General features: G+C 38.1%; 1 protein-coding gene across 4 annotated transcripts in view; it reads right to left on the bottom strand.

The window, feature by feature from the left end:
* Nucleotides 1-23318, bottom strand: part of Umad1 (UBAP1-MVB12-associated (UMA) domain containing 1) — a 247216-nt gene that overhangs the window by 94658 nt on the left and 129240 nt on the right. For all 4 annotated transcript variants that reach the window (XM_031381168.1, XM_031381165.1, XM_031381167.1 and 1 more), the window contains exon 3: nt 22877-22938. In XM_031381168.1, the coding sequence (XP_031237028.1) occupies nt 22877-22938 (62 nt within the window). The remainder of the gene's footprint in view (nt 1-22876; nt 22939-23318) is intronic.

Below are 23318 nucleotides of genomic sequence, written 5' to 3'. Positions count from 1 at the left end.
ATTCAAGAGTAACTCTGGCTCATTTGGGGATATATGTCAGTAGTACAGGGTTTGCGTATCATATGCAAACATCTAAATTCAATCCTTACCAACACAAACAATTAAAAGTTTTTTCTGTATCATAAACTGTCAAATTTGATTTCAGAATGCTGTGTGACTTTTTATTACAGATTCCCTTAGAAACAGAAGGGAGGACTCGATATTTACAGGGTGCTTACCATACAGTTACATATTATTTAAAAATAAATTCTAAGGAGAGATTTTCTCTTCATAAGGAATAATACTTTCCTAGATTATAAATTTACTCTTTTTCATTGGGAATGCATCATATGTATCTCCCTCCTCAATCCCCAAATAATTCCCCACTCTCTAGTCTTAGATACCAATAATATCGTATTTGGAGATGGGGCCTCCAGGAATTAAGAATAGATGAATCCCAGAAGGAGAGTCCCTAATGATGAGATTAGCGGCTTTATAAAAGTAAGGCACAGTGCTCTCTGTTCCATGAAGATACAGCATGAAGTAGCAACTGGAAAGAAGCCTCATAAAAAAGGGGGATGACAGAATCTTAAGTCTGGAACTGACCAGCCTCAACAACTCTGAGGAAAAAACAATGCTGTTTAAACTATCTAATCTTTGATATTTTGTTACAGCAGCACAAACTGATTAAATCATCGTCTGACGATATGAAAACAAACTTGAAAATACAAAAAGACTGGAAAGAGAATAAAATGATGTGGCTGTCAGAATCATATCAGGTTATTTGAGGTTGAGAGGGATACAGTGTTGGAGCTCCAAAATCTCTAGGCTGAGGTATCATAGATTATTCATGTACCCTTCTTGGAAACCAGCAATAGAGTGAGCTAGATTAATAAACTCAAGACTGAGAAGACTATATGCTCTGCTTTTTTCACTGTAAGTATTTCATAGAAAAACCTGGGAAGACAGTCACCATGTTCTAGGTGCTGTACGCCAACTATAACTATTTTTAAGCATATGCAGAGATGTGATTTTGCTCAGTTAGTAAATGTGCATGTCTTTCCATAACACAAAAGTTCTAAGTTTTCAGAAATGTGTTTCCTATCTTGCCACCTCAGAGTATTTTTACCAAGGCACAGGTAGGTCTCTCATGCCTGTAATCTTCCTGACACCATCCCTATTTCAACTAAGGCTATTTACCTCCTTCTTCCTAGCTACCTTTCTCTATTCAATGCTGGGGATGGGATCCACATCGTCTTGGACCAGCTACACCCATGGTCCTTCTTAGCCATCTGACAGTGTGTCATTTGTCTCCCATCTCTGAAAGGACTGCTGCCAGCACTAAGAAATGCTAACATCCCAGTATCCCCCTATGTGTAATACCAGATCTTTCCACTCCTAGTTTTAATTTATGGAATATCTCTAAACATATCCACTTTCCTGTGGTCTGTCACTGTGTTGCTCATCTGACAATCTGGGGCTTGTTCAATTTCACAGCATGGCTCTGGGCATTAGCACTGTCTATCAAAATCATTTAACAGCTTCACACTGACAGCTGAATTGAGTATGTACTTTCTACCTACCTATGCCTTCTGCTATGAGGCATAAAGTTGATATTCTATTCATATCTATTACAACTTCCTTTATAAGACAATTACAACTCTACCTAAATCAATTGCTTTTCTCTGATCTTGGTTGTGTATTGGTAGTTTTATGTTTTTACTTACATAAAAATGTCATCAACAAGTTCTTATTGAACTTTTCTTTCAAATGGTTACCTATATTAGTTGCTGTTAGAAGAGAGACCTAAGAATTAACAGCAAAATTACAGAAACTCCTTTGTTATCATCAGCTGTTTATTCTAGATCCTAGGAAGTCCAAGATCCTGCACTTCTACTCATCTCTGACTGCATCTTGGTGGTAGCATGGTACTATATAAGTCCAATGGTTATCAGTGGAGAAGACTGAGAAAAAGTACATGTCTTCAGTTGGGTGTGGTGGCTTACACCCACAAATCTGAAGACTGGACACTAGGGCAGGACGATCATTGGTTCAAAGTCCATAACAGAATGAGAGGCAAGATAGCTACAGCTACAGAGGGAGACACTGACAAAGAAACAACAAATAAATAAGTGTTAAATAAAATAAAAAGTAATGTCTGCAGGAGGCCATCAGTAAATATCAGTATAATCTCTCTGTCCCCTGTTCCTTAGGATACTGGGATACCAATCCTTCTAAGATCATCCTTTACATTTTTCTCTTTTTTATTTCTTTTTTAAAAAAGTATTTGTTGAAAATAGATTCTTTCTCACACAATATATCCTGATAATAGTTTGCCCTCCCTCTACTTCTCCAGTCCCTCTGGATTCACTCCTTTTCTGTTTCTCATTAAGAACAGTCTTCTCAAGAACCAACCATATGTGTTCCTTTGTGATTGGGTTACCTCATTCCGGATGATAGCATCCTGACTCATCCATTTGCCTAAGGATATCATGAAGTCATTGTTTTTAATAGCTAAAAAGTACTCCATTGTATAGATACACCACATTTTCTGTATCCATTCCTCTGTTGAGGGACATCTGGGTCCTTTCCAGCTTCTGGCTATTATAAATAAGGCTGCTATGAACATAGTGGAGCATGTGTCCTTATTGCATGTTGGAGCATCTTCTGGGTATATGCCCAGGAGTGGTATAGCTGGGTCCTCTGGTAGTACTATGTACAATTTCTGGAGGAACTGCCAAACTGATTTCCAGAGTGGTTGTACCAGCTTGCATTCCCACCAGCAATGAAGGAGTGTTCCTCTTTCTCCACAACCTCTCCAGCATCTGCTGTCACCTGAGTTTTTTATCCTAGCCATTCTGACTAGTGTGAGGTAGAATCTCAGGGTTGTTTTGATTTGCATTGCCCTGATGACTAAGGATGTTGAACATTTCTTTAGGTGTTTCTCAGCCATTTGGTATTCATCAGTTGAGAATTCTTTGTTTAGCTCTGTACCCCATAGGGTAAATAATAGGGTTATTTGGTTCTCTGGAGTCTAACTTCTTGAGTTCTTTGTATACATTGGACATTAGCCTTCTATCGGATATAAGATTGATAAAGAATTTTCTTCAATCTGTTGCTGTTTTGTCCTATTGACAGTGTCCTTTGCCTTACAGAAGCTTTGCAATTTTATGAGGTCCCATTTGTCAATTCTTGATCTTAGAGCATAAGTTATTGGTGTTCTGTTCAGAAAAATTTTCCCCTGTGTCCATGTGCTGGATGCTCTTCCCCACTTTCTTTTCTATTAGTTTCAGTGTATCTGGTTTTATGTGGAGGTCCTGGATCCACTTGGACTTGAGCTTTGTACAAGGAGATACACTCTCTGATAAGTGGATATTAGCCCAGAAGCTCAGAATACACAAGATACAATCCACAAACCCTAAGAAACTCAAGAATAAGGAAGACCAAAGTGTGGATACTTTGATGCTTCTTAGAAGGGGGAACAAAATACTCATGGAAGGAGTTGCAGAGACAAAGTATGGAGCAGAGACCGAAGGAAGGACAATCCAGAGACTGCCCCACCTGGGAATCCTTCCCATATTCAATCACCAAACCCAGACACTTTTGTGGATGCCAGCAAGTGCTGGCTGAGAGGAGCCTGATATAGTTGTCTCCTGAGAGGCTCTGACAGTGCCTGACTAATACAGAAGTAGAGACTCACAGACATCCATTGGACTGAGTACAGGGTCCCCAATGAAGGAGCTAGAGAACGGACCCAAAGAGCTGAAGGGGTTTGCAACCCCATAGGAGGAACAACAATATGAACTAACTAGTACCCTCAGAGCTCCCAGGGACTAAACCACCAACCAAAGAGTACACATGGTAAAATATAAATAAAGAATATATCTAATATAAAACAAATTAAAAAAAGAAAGAACTAAACATGACAAAATAAAATATAATTAGTTGAAGCAAAAACTTTCATATTGAAGTTGAATAAAGCAACCCAACAGAAGGAAGAGTCCTAAAACAGACATACAAATCAGGGTCTCACTCATTCTCACACCTGGGAGTCCTATAAAAATTCTAAGCTAATAGCTATATTATATACATGGACCTGGTGTAGAGCCCTGTAGGCCCTGTGAGTGCTGCTTCAGCCTCTGTGAGCCCCTATGAGCTCTTCTTATTTGATTCAGAAGGCCTTGTTCTCCTGGTGGCCTCCACTCCCTCTGGCTATTAAACTCTTTCCATCTCCTCTTCTGTAGGATTCCCTGAGCTCTAAGGGGAGAGATTTGATGGAGAAATCCAATTTAGACTCTATCTGAATAACACCTGGCTGTGGGTCTCTGCATCTGTTCCCATTGGCTGCCAAAGAAAGCCTTTCTGATGGTGCCTAGATAAGGCACCTATCTATGAGCATAGCAGAAGATCATTAAGAATTACTTCATTAATTTTTGTTTTTTAACACCAGTATTGAAAACCAAAAAAAAAAAAAAAAAAAAAGACCAGTATTGTTGGTTTTACCTTAGGTCTCTGGCCTTCTAGTTCTTGTACTTGGTTACCCAAGCAGTGTTGGGTATGGGTTCTTTCTCGTGGAATGGGCTTTAAGTCAAATCAGACATTGGTTTGCTTAAAAAACAAAAATCAATAAAGTGATTGCTAATGATCTTCTGCTATACTCATAGATCACTGCCTTATCCAGCCCTTATCAGAGAGGCTTCCTCCCTTCCATAAATGTAAGTTACAGTACAGCAATTAAAGGTCCCTGTAAAAATGTGTCACTAGGCTATGTATGGGATGAAAGGGTAACTGCTAATCTGTTCCTTACTTACTCTACTGAGTAAATGGATGTGAGAGGACATGTTTGAATTAAGAGACAGAAAGGAAATGGGGGTTCAAGTGGGGAAAAGTTACAGAAGAAAAACCTGCTTCACAAAATGCAGTCTATGGAAAATCAGCTGAATGTCAAGATTAAAAGAAAAAAAAATCAATAAAACCTTTGAAACTTTAACCATGTTAAAGGCCTTTTAGGCTGATGGCAAAATACAAAGCCAGGGCTTTAAGAATGTGAAAATCTTTCTCCAGTAACCGCAAAAGCGTGGCCCCAAAAGATGCTCAGCATAAATTGCTTACTACAGAGACACAGACAGTCAAGATTCAAAAGGCCAGCATTTTCAAAAGGACTCTCACCAAGGCTGTAATTAGTCATTCAGGCAAACCTGCATACATATCTAATTGCATACATAATTGACTAATTGTATCTTCAAAATAAAGGGTAAAGGGTTAATTGTATGCACATTTGGCCATAAAGGAAGAGATTGTCCTTTGAAAATATGACACTATACTTAGAAGAAATTCACATTAAACAACCATTCCCATTACGACTAATAATTACAATACTAGCACATGCTTACAAATTAATACCTTTCACTATGATTTTGAAAACACCTCTCAAACATTAGTCTTACCATACTCCTGTCAGGTATGAAAGGTGGTGTCAATGAGGAAGCACAGCAATGTTAGGTAAATCCACAATGGGAGCTTCGAGCCCTGCTTTCAACACAGGTTCAAGTAGTCAGAGATGCTCAGATGAAGGACTGAGGTCACATAAGCAGCAGAAATAAGCTTAGAAAATTACACCGAATATCAATGTACAATTTCCAAGAACTGAAAATGGGCCATAATTTAAGAGATCATGTTGACTTCTTTCATGTATAAATTTTTTCTGAAAACATTTGTGTGTGTGTGTGTGTCTGCGAGAGAGAGAGAGAGAGAGAAAGAGAGAGAGAGAGAAAGAGAGAGAGAGAGAGAGAGAGAGAGAGAGAGAGAGAGAGAGAGAGAGCCAGCCCTGGGACCTAGTTTTAAGTGGTTGTGAGGAGTGTACTAATATGTGTGGTAGAAACTGAAGTTGGCTCCCCTGGAAGAGAAGCAAACATTTGAACTTCTGAGCCACCTCTTCACTCCCTACTTCTTTTATTCAAATGTACACTGAGAGACTGAAGCTAAGAAGTAACAATTAATTGTTCTTTAGTTGGATTTTATGGTCAAATAATTCAGCTATTTTTTAAAGTACAGAAAATTAGAAGTTACATTGCCAACAACATCCTCACAACCATGTAAAAGAATAAGTGTCTGTTAGAGAATGATACTTGGAATGTTCTGCATCAAGGAAGAATGGCATGAGGATGAGTTGGACCTAAAAACATGACTGAAGGATTTTTATAAAGTCAAACTAATACTACCTTAATGTAGCTATTTAAATATACAGGGGGTTGCCGGTCAGTAGAACCTAATTTACACTGTCAAAAATATCTTATGCAACAATGTAATATAATTATACTACATACACATCAGTGCTTCAGTGTTTAAGATGCACATTTAACAACAAATACACACTCTAAAGACTTTTTTATTATTATTACTTACTTAGTACATAGGATTAAATCTAAGGCATCATGTGTGTTAGGCAGGCTCTTTACTACTAAGTTATATTTATAGCACTGAGATTTTCCTTGTATAATTAAAAACATCCTCATAGCCACAACAGGAAATGTTTGATGATTACACATCAGGAATAATTCTAAATTCACTGTTTTGATTCAGTTGAATCCTTCTGTCCAATACGGTTACACTAGTACAAGATAAAAGGAAGAGCAGAGGCAAGCCCCACTTTTCACAGAACTTCTGGCCCACTCATGATCATGCATGGCAGTAGCTCTATTATGTTTCCTTCTACAAAGGTTTGTGGCAATGTACAGCAGACTATAGCATTTTTTTGTTTGTTTGTTTTTAAGATAGGGTTTCTCTGTGTAGCCCTGGCTGTCCTGGAACTCACACTATAGAACAGGCTGGCCTGGAACTCAGAAATCTGCCTGCCTCTGCCTCCCAAGTGCTGGAATTAAAGGCATGTGCCATCACTGCCCGGCTTAGCAGACTATAGCAAACCCTGGTTCAAAAGTCCATACAAGGAAAGTAGAAACAGAATCTGCTCAAGATAACTTCCAGTAAAATCAACAAAGTTAACTAAAAATCACTGTACACTCACAGAAGACAAAAAGAAAATAAAGCAATTTGAGACGGGGGAAAGGGAGGGATGTACTATTTTTTTAAATTTTTTATTTATTTATTTATTTATTTATTTATTTTATAATTTACTTTTTTTAACACCCGGAAGGTAAAAGTCAATGCAGCAGGGGAGAGTTTACACCACAGAACTAACATGTCAGGGGGAACCTGGGATGGCTTCTGTGGAAAGAGTCCCATCCTGGGCTGGGCTTCAGGGTGCTGGCCTTCGTGATGGCTGCCATGAAACAAGTATTCTACACTCAGTACAGAGCAAGCAAAGACAGCAAACTGTGTAGGCACATGGCATGTTAGGGAAACTGACTCTAGCACTCTGTAAGAGTCAGATGTAGACCTAGAGGACCTGGGAGAGCTGCAGGCATATTTGCAAGTGTTATTAAGGAACATAAGACACAGATTCTGGGGAGTGGGAAAGTAATATCACCCTTTCTTTCCTCATCTTTTTAAAGTAGAGAAGTCTGTATCTGTGTGTTAAGAACTGAGCAGGTCAAAGGCCAGGAGAAAGAAGACCGATCTCACAGCAGACAGTGATAAGGAAAGGAGGTGATAAGGGTGTGGTGTGAGGTCCTGACTTGAGCAGTAAGAAGAAGACAAACAGCAGATGCTCTGACACACCAAGTGAATAATTCAAATGCAGAAAGAAGTAGTCATCTTGTCTGCGGTGTACTTCCACCTCTGTGAACAGCATTGCTGAAGGCCGGCCGGCTGGCAGGTGGGTGCTGCATGCCATTAATCTAATGCTCATTAGGATTGCTCTTAGTAGAAATGACACATGTACCTTTGCATCATTAGATCTATAATCTGGGACCTAATGCACTATGGTTATATTCTAAATCATGCTTAAAGCCTTTTTCTATTCATTTGTTAATTTATTTTACATACTTTTGTATGTGAGCAACATATGTATGAACATATGTTTCAAGCATGTACAAAGGAGAGAGAGAGAGAGAGGAGTGCCAGTTGTCTGTCTTGAACACTCTCCCTCTTATTTTGGAGGTAGGCTCTTTCACTGATCACTGGCTATACTAGCTGGCTTATATGCTGGAGGGATGTGCCTGTCTCTGTCCCCACCCAATACTGTGGCTACAGGCAGGCACTACCCCATCCGAGTTTTTACCGTGTCCTAGGGATCTGAACTCAGGTCCTCGTGCTTGCGTGGTGAGTGTTTGCCCTATCCCTGTTCATTTACTTTTAAAGAACAATGAGCTACATTTTTTTCCAGTCACATGATTTGTAATCACTGAGAATCTTGCTTTCTGCCTCCTATAAACCATGATCCGAGAAGATGGTTAAAATTTAGTTGCTGAATAAATACATTTAAAAAATTAAAATCAAAGAAAAGCCATCTGTTCCCCAAATGTGGATAGAGTTGGTTGCTGTGGTTGGCCTGGGACAAGAAGGCTGGTGTGGAAGTGCTTGCTGTTTTTCTACCAACAACAATCTAAAATGAACATTAGAAGTGGCTACCTGTTAAATAATTTACCATTATCTCTACATTGTTATGAAAATTGCTAGATATTCTAAGCATGGCAAGCTCCTTATAATGCTAGGACTAGAAATCTCCAGAGGAAGAGCCCTCATGAGGAAGTGCTGGGTGTGGACTGCTCCCACAGGTCGCAGCAGCCATGTCAGGGTCTCCTAACCACCTGCAAACTCCAGCTCCAAGGGCATCTGATTGATGCCTCTCCTCTCCTCTGGCATTCATGGGCACTGGCCTGTGAGTAAACAGAGTCCATGTGTGATGAGAAAGCAGGGGAGAATTCACGAAGAGGAAAGGGCAGGCAGGAACAAGAGAGAAGGTTAGTGGGGGTGAGCATGATCAAAGCCCAAGACACACATGTATGAAAATATCAGCACAAAAGCCACTGTTTGGTATACTGCATTTATGGCGATAAGGCTACCATTTAGTTTGCAGTCAGTCAGTTTTACATGTGTGACAACAGAACACGATGTTCTCTTCAGATCTACGGACTAAGATAGTATGAACCCAATTCAAGTGAGTGAAGTGACACTTGCTTATTCTCTTAGTACTCAGCTAAGATCTAAAGACTGTGAGTTTGGTACCAGTCTGGACTAGAGTCAGACTCTGCATCAAAAATAAATGCAACACACACACACACACACACACACACACACACATACACACACACACACACACACACACACACACATACACACACACTCTAACCCATTTGCTTTTGATTTTTTGATACTTTGTTTTTGTGGGTTTTGTTTGTGTATATGTGTTTCTTAAGGTTTTTTATTTAATTTATTTATTTTATATTTTTGTTTGTTTGGTTTGCCAGTTTGTTTTTTAAAGAGGGAGAGAAAGAAAGGGACTAGAAGTAGGTGGGTGGGGAAGTTGGAAGAGGGAAGAGTTAGGAGGAATCTGGAGAGGGGAAACTAAGATCAGAATATATTGCAAGAATTTTTTTCCAAAAAAAGAATCCTTTTATTAAGAAATACTTTTAAACATGAAATGAACTTAAATAACTTAAAAATATTAGTATAAATATCCTAAACTGACAGATAACAAACGCAATGTGTATTGTCCTCTTATTCTAATTCTTTTGCCAACAGTGTTAGTGTCCTAAATTCTACAGGTCTTCTTTAGCTACTGAAGCCACGGTGATCACGCTCTGTTAACCAGTCTCCTACATAGTCTGGTCCACAGTAACAAGAGCAGGTTTCACTGTATAATCAGCATGCAATCACCTTACAGTTCCGTTGTTTGCATTTCACACCTGTGTGGCTGGACCAGTAGACTGGTAAAGACTCTGACACAATGATTCACTTAGGCCCCTCTGGCAGTGACCACAGCATTATTTAGCCAGTGGGCATACTAGATCTCTGAATAGTTTTAAACTCATTAAAATAACTGCATCTTAGAAACATTCTACTGAAATATGGACTAAACTAAATTTTAGAACTAAATATTTTTAAAAGAGAAACAATAAATGATTTGACCCAATTTAGATTGTTTTATGGGACAGGTCACCATTTTTGTACTGTTCCCTTAATTGTAGGGAAGACTCTGGGCAGGTTCCTGGCCTCCCTGGCTCAAACTGGCAGTTTATGAGGTGCAAATGAAAGCTGCTGGATCAGAATTTGAAAAATCTCACTTAAATGGCCTATTCTCTCAAAGGCTTTGCCCACACCTCCTCCTGCTACAATGGAGATGCACCCTATAATCAAGAGCACATGGGTGTGACACTTTAAAGGTGGTGACAGAGGGGGACAGAAAGGTCTAAGACATTAATGGCATCAAGGAGCCATTATACTACTTGTCAAGTGCACAACTTGGGACATTTTTAGATGAAGAAATGCAATCCCCTGTTTAAGTCACCAGTTCAGGGATGTCCATTACTTATGCAGAGAAATGGATTTCCTATTTATTTATGTACGTGAATATCTGAGCTACTGCCACACTCCTTGAAAAGTGTTTAAAATAGCCTAGCTTTCTCAAAAATATTTTTCCTATACTTTCTATAAAGTTGTATATCATGCTAATATTATTTCTTGAAGATTGGGGATTGATAGCTTCCATTAAAATGCAAATGTAGATTGATAAGAGTTACATTTCAAGCTATCAATATAACTGACTGTAGCATTGTCAATCAGGTGCCTTTAGTAACTGGGTAGGCTCTAGGGGAATGGAACTCAAGACCTGTAATTTTTTTTGTATAGGAAGATTATATTTCCACTTTACTCCTATAAAGAGACACACTGATGGCAGCCTTAGTAAGAGGAAAGGAGAAAGGGGCGAGAAGAGATAAAGTAATGAAGTGAGGGAAGGGAGGGATGGGGCAAGGACAGGAGTGAAGTACTCCTATCCTATATGGGTATTGGGGTGGGGCGGGGTGGGGGTACCAAAGGCAAGGTTATCTCATTTCATTAGGAATACTACATGGACACCCACCATACAGGCACACTTCATTTTCTCAAACCCAAATACTAAAAATTCAAGTATGACTATATTAACTATATAGTTGAAACTTTAAAGCATTCTCATACTCTCGACTGTGGCACAAGGAGCTGTGGTAGGAAACAAGAACAGTTTAGAAAGAGCAGATCTGTGTGAGGCTTCATCAAGGACACAGTTGTTCTACTAACATTAAAACATTTCTCAAAGCTTAGTGTTTGTGAGACTGGAGTAGATACTACAAACTCAAAAATGATGATTTCAATCACGTCCTCGCTTCAAAACTCTTCCAAGGGTCTCTAAGAAACAGACAAGCAAGTTCTAACAAGATGCTGTGATGTGTGTGTGAGCACGGATGTACCATGAATTCACTGCAAGGGTGAAGAAGGTGGCCAGGGAAAGCCTCCCAGAAGTGATGCGTACACTGGAGCTCCAAGGACGAAAAGAGGTTTGGGAACACATAAGGAAGGATGTGCATTCCACCAGATAAACTGCACAGATGGCTCAGGAGATGAGCTTCTTTTTTTTCTTTTTAGATGAGCCATATTTTATCCACAAGTTTCACTATTCATAAAAAATGCAAGTTTTTAAGGATTTGCTCTTAAAGTTTTGAATATGTGATTATATTATTAGGAATTTCACACTAAACAAACCAATATAAGAAAAGAGGAAAACAGTTCTGCTGTAGGTACCCCGTACCTGTGTCAGTATTCATGTGTAAGCATCTCTGTTCTAAAATAAAAAGAAATCAAGGGGGAAACTATACGCTGACCCTTCTTATCTCTCCCACTATGTGTGCAAGTCAGAGCACATCCTTCAAGCATACCGAGCCTCTAAGAATGTCCGTGTTATCACTTTATCTCTATGTGCTGGGTGGAATAAAATGAGCAAACAGCAGAGTACAGGCGGGCCACTCAGAACTCAGGAGTCTGCTGAGTTATGAGTCTCCAGATCAAATAAAGGTAACTTTCTGAGTCTGTTCAGACAATACATGGGGCAAATGTATACCAAAAAGTACCTGTTGCCAGCTTGGTGGCACACACCTTTAATCCCAGTACTTGGGAGGCAGAGGCAGGAGGATCACTGTGAATTTAAGGACAGCCTGGACTACAACAATTTCCAGATAAGCCAGGTCTACATAGTGAGACACTGTATTAAAAAAAAAAAAAAGTGTACCTGCTGAAATTCAAATTTAAATGGGCCTATATTATTTTTTGTTACTAAAGTACAATCATATTTATAAGGTAGTGCATTCTAGTGAAAAAGGTAGCAGCTGGGTGACTGTTTTAGTGACATTTTCTCTTCCTTTAGGGAATGCTATTAGTCGCATATGAGAGAATTATAAGCCAGGCAGTGGTGGCGCATGCCTTTAATCCTAGCACTTTCAAGGCAGGGGCAGGCAGGTTTCTGAGTTCGAGGTCAGTCTGGTCTACAGAGTGAGTTCCAGGACAGCCAGGGCTACACAGAGAAACCCTGTCTCGAAAAAAACCAAAAAAAAAAAAAAGGCTTAATTAGCTAGTAAGCTATGGAAACTTTCCCCACAGCAGTAAGGCCTCATCTTTAAATACTGCTCCCTGTTAAAACACCGAGGAGTCACTCTTGATTAAGAAAAATGGAATATTAATGCTTTAAAGAAATATTAAAAGAAATATTAAGTGGTGTTCACTGGCAGGTTATAAGTACTATAATATCAAAGTTGTCAGTTGTATTTCTAAAAGACAAATCATCCAACTAAAATATACAGGCACAAATATATTCTACACATATTATTCAAAACAATTCTTTCAAAAAGGAAGCATACATTTATGATTAATGACAATAACTTAAAGAAAATATTTTTCATGGCTACAGGGATCTTATTAATACATCCTCTATTGATGGCCAAAAAAGGAGGGTTCTGAGTAATTCTGGAACCCAGGAAAGGGGAGAAGCCCAACTACTCCAATCTACTGTGGTTACTTTCTCTACATTCAGCTTGCTTTTGTGATTTCCAGAGTCCTTTCTTCATTAGGGTACCCAGAAGAATGAGGAGCACATCATAGAGTGACTGCTAGAGAGTGTACTGCTTGGATAAGGTCTCCACCTTACATGCATATCAGCCAAAAAAAGGAGTGCTTGTTCATCAAATTTAAACCAAACCCTCTAATTTCATGCTAATTGTATGGTCCCTTTGTAGGACAAACAATAGACTGTCCTAGATAAAAGGCTTTCTCAAGAAAACCACCAGTCTTGAAGTTTTGGTGAACAGATCAACTTGTTACCCCTTTTAGAGGAAGTATGTGACTAATTCAAGTATTACATTTACCTTCACAGGAGAACTTTACAAGCTTCATTATTATGAATGTTTATCCAATTGTTTCTCTCTGCTTAATATAATGTGACCTCTGTTGATTTGAGCTCTACAGCCCCTAAGTTAATGCTTAATACTTCAAAAGTTAAAGGATGTAAAATAACTATATACTGATGTTGTCTTTCTCATTCCACATAGAAAATAGTTATGTCACTAGAAAACAGAGGCTGGTTGACAATAAATGCTTGTGTCCCTTTAACATACAAGTTCTGGTTTGGCCAACTGACCTCTTTGAAGACTCTTTTGGGTACTGACATGAGTAATAATACAGACTAAGAGAGTAAATGATGGAATGGTAGCCGAAGACTTTAACTTTGGTCATGTACAGCATAACTTGAGGTATGGAAACATGAAGGAGGTCTCTGAAAACTTGAACTCACTTTGAATTATGCCATCATCAACACCACAGTATGAACAAAGCATAAAAGTTAAGGGAGAGGAGGTGGAAAGTGAAAAAGATGCAAGTCTAATTCCCTCATCTGGCTTTGGAACAAACAGGTGGCATTTGTGCCTTCGTTCACTGCAGTCACCTCAGTCACTCAGTCACTGCCAAAGCACAGCTGCAACACTCTATAGGTCTTGACAGGGACAGAGAGGAATCGGTCTCTCAGACTTCTAAGAGTTCACTGCTCAGTTTAGAAATCAGAGTAAACATGCTGTTGACAATTAACATTTATTAAACATGTTCTAGTTTTTTAATAAGCCATACAATTATCTTTTTTTTGGTAGCCAAATTAGCAGCCATAAGAAATAAGTGAAATTAACTTAATGCCTTACCTTGAACACAGTCTATCAGAAACAGCATCATACCTATATGTGATATAAATATGGAGACAGGTTCCATGCCTAATCTTTAAAAGCCAGTGTGTACTTTACTTGAGAATGCACACTAGGCTCATTGCACATGTTCAGCAGCCACCTGTGAACTACATTATGCAGTGTTTAAACTAAATGTTAAGAAGAGCCCTGCTCCTCACTTTAATTACTCGCTGATGTTTCCCTGTGAGGTTGATGTCAAGCTCCTACTGACATTATGCTCTTTTGTATGAATGAACAAAATAGGCTCAAAGTAGAACATGTTATAGCACTGGAAACAGACGTGGAGTGTGAAAGGGCTGTTCCGACTTTTCATTAGTACTCAATACAAATGTGTTAAGCTACCTGCTTTTCCTGGTTAATTTTTTAATTGTGTGAAATTTCAGGAGCTTCATTTTTCTTTTAGGATCCAGTTAGTGGCCACATTACCCAACATTCAGAAGAACACTCGCATCATTACCACTTGTTGGCTTTTAAAATAAAATGGCACTTCAAAGGAGCTAAATTATTTAAATATCTAAATCCAAAGTGGTTTATGGTAATTGGTAAGAATCACAGATTCTTGTTATGAAAATAACTTGAAAAGAATCACAATAATAATAACCACAAACAAATAGAAAAATACACTAAATTCTAGGCTAGAAGCCCTCATGAAACTCCAAAGGACAGCTGAGGGCTTGCATCGACACTGAGACTGCACAGGCCTTTCTGACAAACAGCAGCAGAGATGATCGTTATGAGAAAAGTAACTGAGGAGTGCCAGTCAGCACTTCATCCTCAAATCTGAATACAAAATGTAAAAGGGTTTGCTTTGTAATGATTTAGCTCATTCTTGTCTTCTCATTTATTGTTAGAAAAGCTTTAACTGAACTTTGGGCCTTTAATTGCCTTCGAGGCAACATAATAAAAACCAGGAAGTTAATATAGATTCTACGATCTTCTGATGCAAACAATATTCATCTTTATGATGTAAAATGAGATTAAGTGACACAGTTAAAATTGTCAGTGTGCTCCATTGTATAATTTATTTGTAATTTAATTGTAATTCTCAAAATATGTTATTCTTGTTTCTCAAAACACTTATATATTATCATCTCTGTGCATTACAAACTGCTTCATAATTGAGAACAGTGGCATTGATTCACACAGTTAAAGAATGATTACCTCTGTAATACCCTAATACTGTTTTGCTTACCTTCATATGGTGAAGTTTTAGAAGTATAATCTAAGATATTTTCAGACACAGAGAATATTAAACAGAACTTTGCTCAAAATACAATTTTAATGAAATATTTGTTAAAATAAATGAAGCAGTCTGATATTTCAAAAATGTACTTGGGTGACAAGCCAAAAAATTATTATTTATCAACCAATCTAAACATGTTTTACTTACCATTTTAAGAAATGGTAAAATGCTAATAATAATTCATCAGAGCTTTCTATGACCAAATGGTCTTATAACCAACTACATATGGCCTACATATCTTCAAACTAATTCAATTACCTTTTTAGTTAGTGTTTCCATTAGGATTCTAGCATTCATCACCAAACCAACAAAGCTCTATACAGATCACATTCCTCAGGTCTCAAGAGTCTTCGTTGTTCTCTTAGGGTGGCAGGTGGTTGAGCAGGTAAAGGTGCTTTCTGACAGGTTCAGGCCTGGGAACCACACGGTAAAAGGAGACAACCAACTCACCCAAGTTGTAGTCTGACTTCCACACATGCATCAAGGCATGTGTGCAACACACACACACACATACACACACACACACACACACACACACACACACATACACACACACATAAATGTTTAAAAACAAACTGAACTCTTCTGGTGATTACCTGTAATTTGTCTCACGCTCTATAACATAAGCAACTAAGGAGTGTAAATATCATTTGATGTATTAAAAGTTGGAATTTGAAAGCACAGTAGGGTTGGAGTAAGTGGGCTTAAGCCACATATTATAATAATGTGCATGCTTTCACACAAAACTCTATGACAGGAGACATGTTTGATTACTTAATTATTCTTAGTGGGAAAAATTATTAATGTTATACTTTTGGAAAGTCAGTTGTAAGATAATTATTTTGGTTTATTTAATCTCATTAAGAATATGTCATTTGAATAGAACCCCTTCAAATATAGTATGGCCTCAATTAAGTTGCTATGAATGATGTTTTTCATTACTACTGAAAGAAACTGCCCAGCATGTGGTTTGACTATTTTGTTGTGATTCCTGAGTTCTCTATTACGTTTTCTTCTTCACTGTTTATACTCTTTGGCTATAGAAAACATGTTTTTAAAAACATGTATTTTATTATGAAGCTACTAAGATTTCCATGTTTTTGTAAAATTTTAAAGACTATATACAAAAAGTTAAAAAAGTGGCAATGTATTCAAGACCTGAAGGAAATCTTTACATACTCATCATTTATTTAGTTAACTTTTTAAATTAGTCTATATTTATTATACAAAATCAAGCTTTGGTATGGCTTTGTGTTACATGTGCATTGTGTCTTTGGATCAGTTTACTCACTACCCTCCTACCTTTCCTACCCATCGGGTCTCCTCCTTCTGTGGAAATGGTCCCACGTTTACTTTCCTGTTCTATTCTTTTTTAAAATCTAGATTCTGCATATGAGTATGTATTTGGCATTTTGCCAGCCTCTTAATTCTTGTACAAGAAAGTCCTATACTGTGTGGCAAACACATAAAAACAAAAGAAAACAAACAAAACCCTTGGGAAGGTAAGTCCCTACTGCTGAAGACACATGCACTTTGGACACAGGACCCAGAGGTTCTAGCTGGCTTTAACCTACATGTATTTTCTCTGAAGACGAGCTTTCGTGGTACCAGGAGCCACCAATCAAGCTTCCAAACAAGGAAAGCAAGTAACAACTCTCCTCAACTATAATGCGTATGGAGGACTAGCATGGGACTATAATTCTAAAGGTACAGCAGTGGCAATGAACACCTTGGTTGTAATCAACAACTCTCGAATTGTGCTCAACAAGAGGAAAACATTTTTGGTACTGGAGACCTAGCCAGCTGCTCAAGGTTAGTTATGTATGGCCTTTGGAGGAGAACCTACTTGAACCACTTTGCTAAACGAGCATAATTCCTAGATGTATTCTAAATATTTATTCTTAAACCCAAAGATAAATGCCATTCTTAGCCTTAATCAAATAAATGTCTTCTTAGCAATAGATTGAGACAGAACTACAGCCAACCAAAATGCAGAGAAAAAGTGACTATGTGATACTCAGCCTCAACTGATATATCTATAACATAACTCCTGCTCCTAAAGGTAAAGAACATCCTGGAAGAGGTGGTAGAAAGACTGCAACACCCAGAGGAACAGGAAGTCTGCTGTAGAGTGTATCTCCCAGAAATACCAGAAGTTACAGCTGTGAATTGTCACCAACTTGGTTAGCTAAGCAAGGAGTGAACAAGGATGATAGCAATACCCATGCTTGTATGAAGGCAGGAAATCTAAGAAAAAAACAAAGACAAGTAAGTGCAGATAGTTACAGAATGCTGAGAGCACTTAGAGAAATAGCCTTCTCCTGAGAGCAGAGCTCCCGATCAGACCAATACTAAGTGGTTAGCCCTGAAACCATAGGTGTACAAGTAAGATATGGAAAAAGCAGGTTGTATTTATATATTTAGGAACACACACACACACACACACATACATACACACAAGCAATTAAAGAAAAAGAGGACACAAACTTGAGAAAAAGGGCCAGGGCCAGGGGTACTACATAATAAGGGATGAAGGGAGAAAAGCAAAGGTAGAAAATAATGTAATTATATTTTAAGTTAAAAAAATTATTAAAGAGGAAAAAAGTATATCTCACATATTAATTACAAAATGAGATTTAATTAGCTTATTGACATTGTGTACTAATTCCAGGGAAACACTTATTTGAAATACAAGAATTAGATGTAGAATATGTTGAAAATATTTTCATAATTTTCTGAAATAAATACTATCCTGAAATAAACATTACTTGGCAAAAGAAAGACACAAACAAGAAAACAATCCTTGGGAATCACTGCTTACAATTAATTACAAAAATAACATGTGAACACTTAAAAATCTGATTTGTAATGTGTCTTTATGTAATGAATGAATACAATTATGACACAGAAAAAAAATACTCAAATCCAAATGGTTATTGAAGACAGGTATCATAGATAGACAGCGGCAGATGGCTGCAGTAGGGTAAACTGGACCAGAAAGAGAAAAGTCAATTTAGGATTTGGAAATACCTACAACCCAGGCATGTGTTCTCCCAGTACCGAGGTACAACTCCAGCTGGCTCTTAGTACAGTTGAAAAGCCCAACTGAAAAGATGAAGAGTAGGCAAGAGTAGTTACGAGAAGTGAACTGTGTGTAAATATGTCCTTACCATTCTAACACTGAAAGGTAAGGTGCCTACTCACAGCTTTTCAGGTATGAAGTGGATAAATTCTCTGTGCTCTAATGTAAGTGTTTGTGTAGACCAAACATTAAGCATTTATTGAATGGCTGATAATACCATGCACAGAGAACAAAACATGTTTTCAACAAATATACACATACATTTAAACATGTAGATATACACACCTAAAAATATAAACACATATATATATACAAATTATGCACACAAACACATATGCATCTACATACACATAAGTACACACATGTGTACAAATCATAAATATATACATGTATACAAATATACATTTGTACACACAAGTATATACACACTTACATAAACATAAATATGTGCACATACACAAACATGAACACTAATAAACAATATATATATTTACATATATGTGTACATATGAATACACATGCACATTGATATGTACACACACATAAATATACCCATCTACGCACACAAACATACATGTATACATGTACAAACATAAACTAAAAACATTACTTCTAACTTTATGGAACCCCTTCTAATTTATCAGTTATGTTCGTATCATGTTATTTCTACAAAGAGATATGATAACTTATGCCTGTAATTCAGCCCTCAGAAGTCTGAAGCAGTAAGATCACTGAGAGTTTGAGCTAGTCCAGGCTATATACTGAGTTCTAGGCCATCCTAGCATACAAAGGCTCTGTTTTAACACATAAAGCAACCAAGCAGCTGGCTTGCCAGTCAGCTAACCAACCAACCATTTCTGCATTTCTTAGTCTTTTAAAGTGAACTGTGAATCTCTCTGCTAGTATAATAATTATAATTTCTTTATTGGATATATACTCTTCAAAACTACCTAAAAATCATTAAATTTTTTTGTTGCTAATGAAGAATGCAGAAGTAAGATTTTTTTTTAAATGGGTAACTACTAAGAAGTCAAAACAAAACAAAACACAAAACACCTTTTTCCAGAGAGAAGAGATTAAGTTTCTAATATAAAGCAGATGACAGAATTTGATGATGAGATTTACTTGTTAAAGAAGACCACTTAATCATAAACTGAGAAGTCACTGCCAGGGCATGTATGGCACAGCACAGGAGGCTGTAGAGCTAATGAAGGCGTGAGCTCCACCTTTTAAGCAGGGTATTACAGAGAAGACATCCAGAATAGCACAGAGGTCAGCAGTAACGGGGTAGTCTGGCTGCAGGAGCAGAGGAAAGGGTTCACAAGAAGTAGCTATTTTGTTTCAAAAGCCCAACTGAAAAGATGAAGAAGTAGGTAACAAAGTAACAAAACCCACCTTTTGGAAAGAGAACTGGGAAAGAAGCAGTGATCCAGTAACAGTAAGTGCACAGATGAGGACCTAGCTGAGGGGAAAGAAGCCTGCTACGAAGATGCTCAGTAGGTAGAATTATCAGGACTTGATGAGGAGGCAAGACAAATGTATCCAAATAACATTCAGGCTTTTTATTTGGTTGTTGAATCAATTGCTAACATATTTTTCGACAGGACACTGCATATATCAGATATGAGTCTGAGTTATAAGGTCTATTTTAATTCTAGACAGGTGGTAAATAAATGATCAGTACAGAGATAAACATTGTGGAGAAGAAGAAACAAAGTTATGTGGTGGCGACTTGGGGTGGACACTTTGGTAGAGGTAGTCATGAGAAAGGCTAGCAAAATAAATGATAGCTTCTATGATAATGAAGAGCCAAGGCAAGCTCCGGTGATGAGCATGAGTGCCAGGAACACATTGGACCAGAAGAGAAAGAGCTCAGCATCATGAAATGCCACAAAGGCCAGTGGCACGGAGGGAAGGGTGGGGTGTGGGGAGGAATGAGAATGGATGGTGTATGAGTTTCTGGAGCCTGCTCTAGGTTTAATGCTTATTCTCCTTAGTGAGAAGTCAGCTAGTCAAGCCAATGAACAGTATGACCTGATGTTTACTTTGTTTGGCTATGTGATGAGTGGGCTCTAAGGGAACACTGGAGGTAGAAACCTGGCACAAGTGGTGGCTTTGACTATTCTAACACTGACAAAGCTGAGTGACTGTTGGAATCCAGAGGCTAAAATGACGAGACTTAAAAAAGAATGGGAAGGACAGAGGAGCAAAGGATACCTCGGGGATTCAATTCTACACCTTGCGTAGATGACGGTGATATGTCAAGATGATGAAAACTTGTACAGAGATGCTTTGGGGGTACCAAAATCAACAAGTAGACCTCTCTGTGGTCAAGTGAAGGTTGAAATGTTTACATATAAGTAAAATGTAGTCAGCTGGCTAGACAGTCCCAAACTCAGGGCCATAGGCTCATAGATAATACACTCACTGTGGGAGTTGTGAGCCTCTCAGCAGAGCTTAAAACTCCCAGATTAAATGATAGTCTTGTTTCTACATGAAGGTATAAGCAGTACAGACTACACAGCAATGCTTTCATTGTTGGGTTTTTAAAGAAGAGAAATAAAGAATTATATTTTAGGTGTTTAAGGTAAAGATAAATGACTTTGGCTTTTTTATGATAAACCATAGACAGCCTCTTAAGCTATGATTTAACTATGTGGTTTCCTCTGTAGAACCCCTGTTTCTTTTGTACTCTCTGATAGCAAACACTGGCTGTTCCATTGCTCAGAAAGCACTTCTGACTCATCTGTGTATGAACACTGGCTTTAAGGTACCAACGGAAAGTCTAGAACCTGGCCTGGCAATGAGCCAGACCAATCCCCTAGTGACTTTGAATGCTCCTTTCCTTAAGAAGGAGCCTTGGAAGTCGCCATACTGACGAGCAGACTTAACAGCAATGACAAAACATGTCAAGCTGTACAGACATAGCCAGTACATCCTGTAATACGCTGCTGTCCCTCTACCCCCACATGTTTGGTTTGACATGTGGAAACTGAATTCTTAGGGTAATAGCGTTAAGAGATGTGGCTTTGGGGAGATAATTAGGTCAAGAGAGTAGATTGTTTCCTTTAATAAGGGGTGAAGGTCAAAGTCCACGTCATGACATAAGAAGGTACCACCCACGAACTAAAAAAAACAGGCTTTTACCAGATAGCAAAGTTGCTAGAAACTTGATCTTAGGCTTTCCAGCTCTAGAACTTAATAATTTCCTACCATCTGTGAGCCAGTATACAGTACAGTACTATGGAACAGCAGCCTGATAAAGACACTAAGCAATTAAAACTTACTAAGTCATGGTGGTTATTTCCTAAGCTTCCCGTGCATCAGGCTTTACTCTAATCACAGTGTATACATGGTCAACACTTAGCTCTCACTCTATGCTTGAAGTGAAGTAAAATTAAAGAGATCAAGGTCCTTTGGTTAAAAGGCAGATAGTTTTCTTTCTTGCATCCATTTCTTTCATCATTATCTACCCAGTTCTTTGTACTGTGTCATAGGCATAGTCACTGTTTAGTAAATATACATGGAATGAATGAGGGAAGGAATAAATGCAGGTAAGTGAAAAAATAAAAAGGGTTTTCTTCCTGTTCATCAATTTAAGTCACTTTTCCCTTGATTATAAAACATTTGCTTAGTGAAAATTATTAAAAAACCCTTAAAGTCAACTTTCTATTTATAGCTCATTATTAATTAGTTAATTGTAATTAATGTATTCATTTGGCAATCTTCTTGAGCACACATTCTGGATCCTGTGCTGAAGCAGACAGGGCAGCCCCTGACCTCACTAATGCACTTGCTTTTGTGCTGCAGGGAGAGATGGGAATGAGTTACTGTGCAGAAAGCTGCAAAATTGCATCTATCTCTTCCACCTATCCACCTAAGTATTAAACTAATACCTACCATTCCCCTAAGTCTTAAAGACAGTTACTTCAGTGATCATGTACTGTTAATCCATTGTGTAGAGAGAGCCCTAACATACTAACATTTCCTCCAGGAGAAAACAGCTTTTTTTTTTATGGAAAAAGAAGACATAAACTGGTTTTTCCCCAGAATAGTCGAGAAATATTGTCTGATTGATGCTAAACTAAATAGTAAGACAATAGAATTCTCACAATTCACTCAAGAGTAGTCAGACTATTCTAACTCAAGAACTCTCTTCTTCTCTTTTACCCCATTTCTCTTAATTTCCCTGCCTGCCTTTTCCTTCCACATTCTTTTCCTCTCTCTATCCCTCTCTTTTTCTTCACCTCTTTCCAAAGGTTCCCATTTCTTGACCGTAGAGAGCTGGGAAGCCTGTCCGAGGGCTGCTCCTCACTGCCCTCACTGACCACCTGCTTCTCCCTGTGACTTGTTACTGTTAATCAGGTGGAGACTCTGAAAGCATTCCCAAAGGATTCCCACTGCATTTTCCTTACTTACCTCCAAAGACTGGCTGCTCTCTGCTTCAGAAGTTTTACATCTCTTTTCATTTGCTGTATCTCCTACAAGACAGAAGAAGAACTTTTCTGTTATAAGGACAATTATCTTGGGTTTGTTTGCAGTATTTTTTGGTACTGTATGCTTCATGCTATAGAAGCAACCACAATTTCCCTTGTCACAAAGGAAACAAATTAATTTTAAAGAGTAAGAAAATATATTTTTACATGGATATAATAAATCATTCCAGAAACACACACTAAAATGTACTCTGCTATACACAGGTTTTACAATGAAAATATAAAATTAATTGAATTGTGTTTATCAAGTCATATTTTAATTAATGAAGAATGCTATGACTTAAAGAAAGGCAAACTAGCTGGGCAGTGGTGGCGCACGCCTTTAATCCCAGCACTTGGAAGGCAGAGGCAGGCAGATTTCTGAG

The sequence above is a fragment of the Mastomys coucha genome, unplaced genomic scaffold, assembly GCF_008632895.1.
Source record: "Mastomys coucha isolate ucsf_1 unplaced genomic scaffold, UCSF_Mcou_1 pScaffold20, whole genome shotgun sequence".
Classification (NCBI taxonomy): Eukaryota; Metazoa; Chordata; class Mammalia; order Rodentia; family Muridae; genus Mastomys; species Mastomys coucha.
The sequence above is the reverse complement of the archived record's forward strand: the minus strand, read 5'-3'. Positions and strand labels throughout refer to the sequence as shown.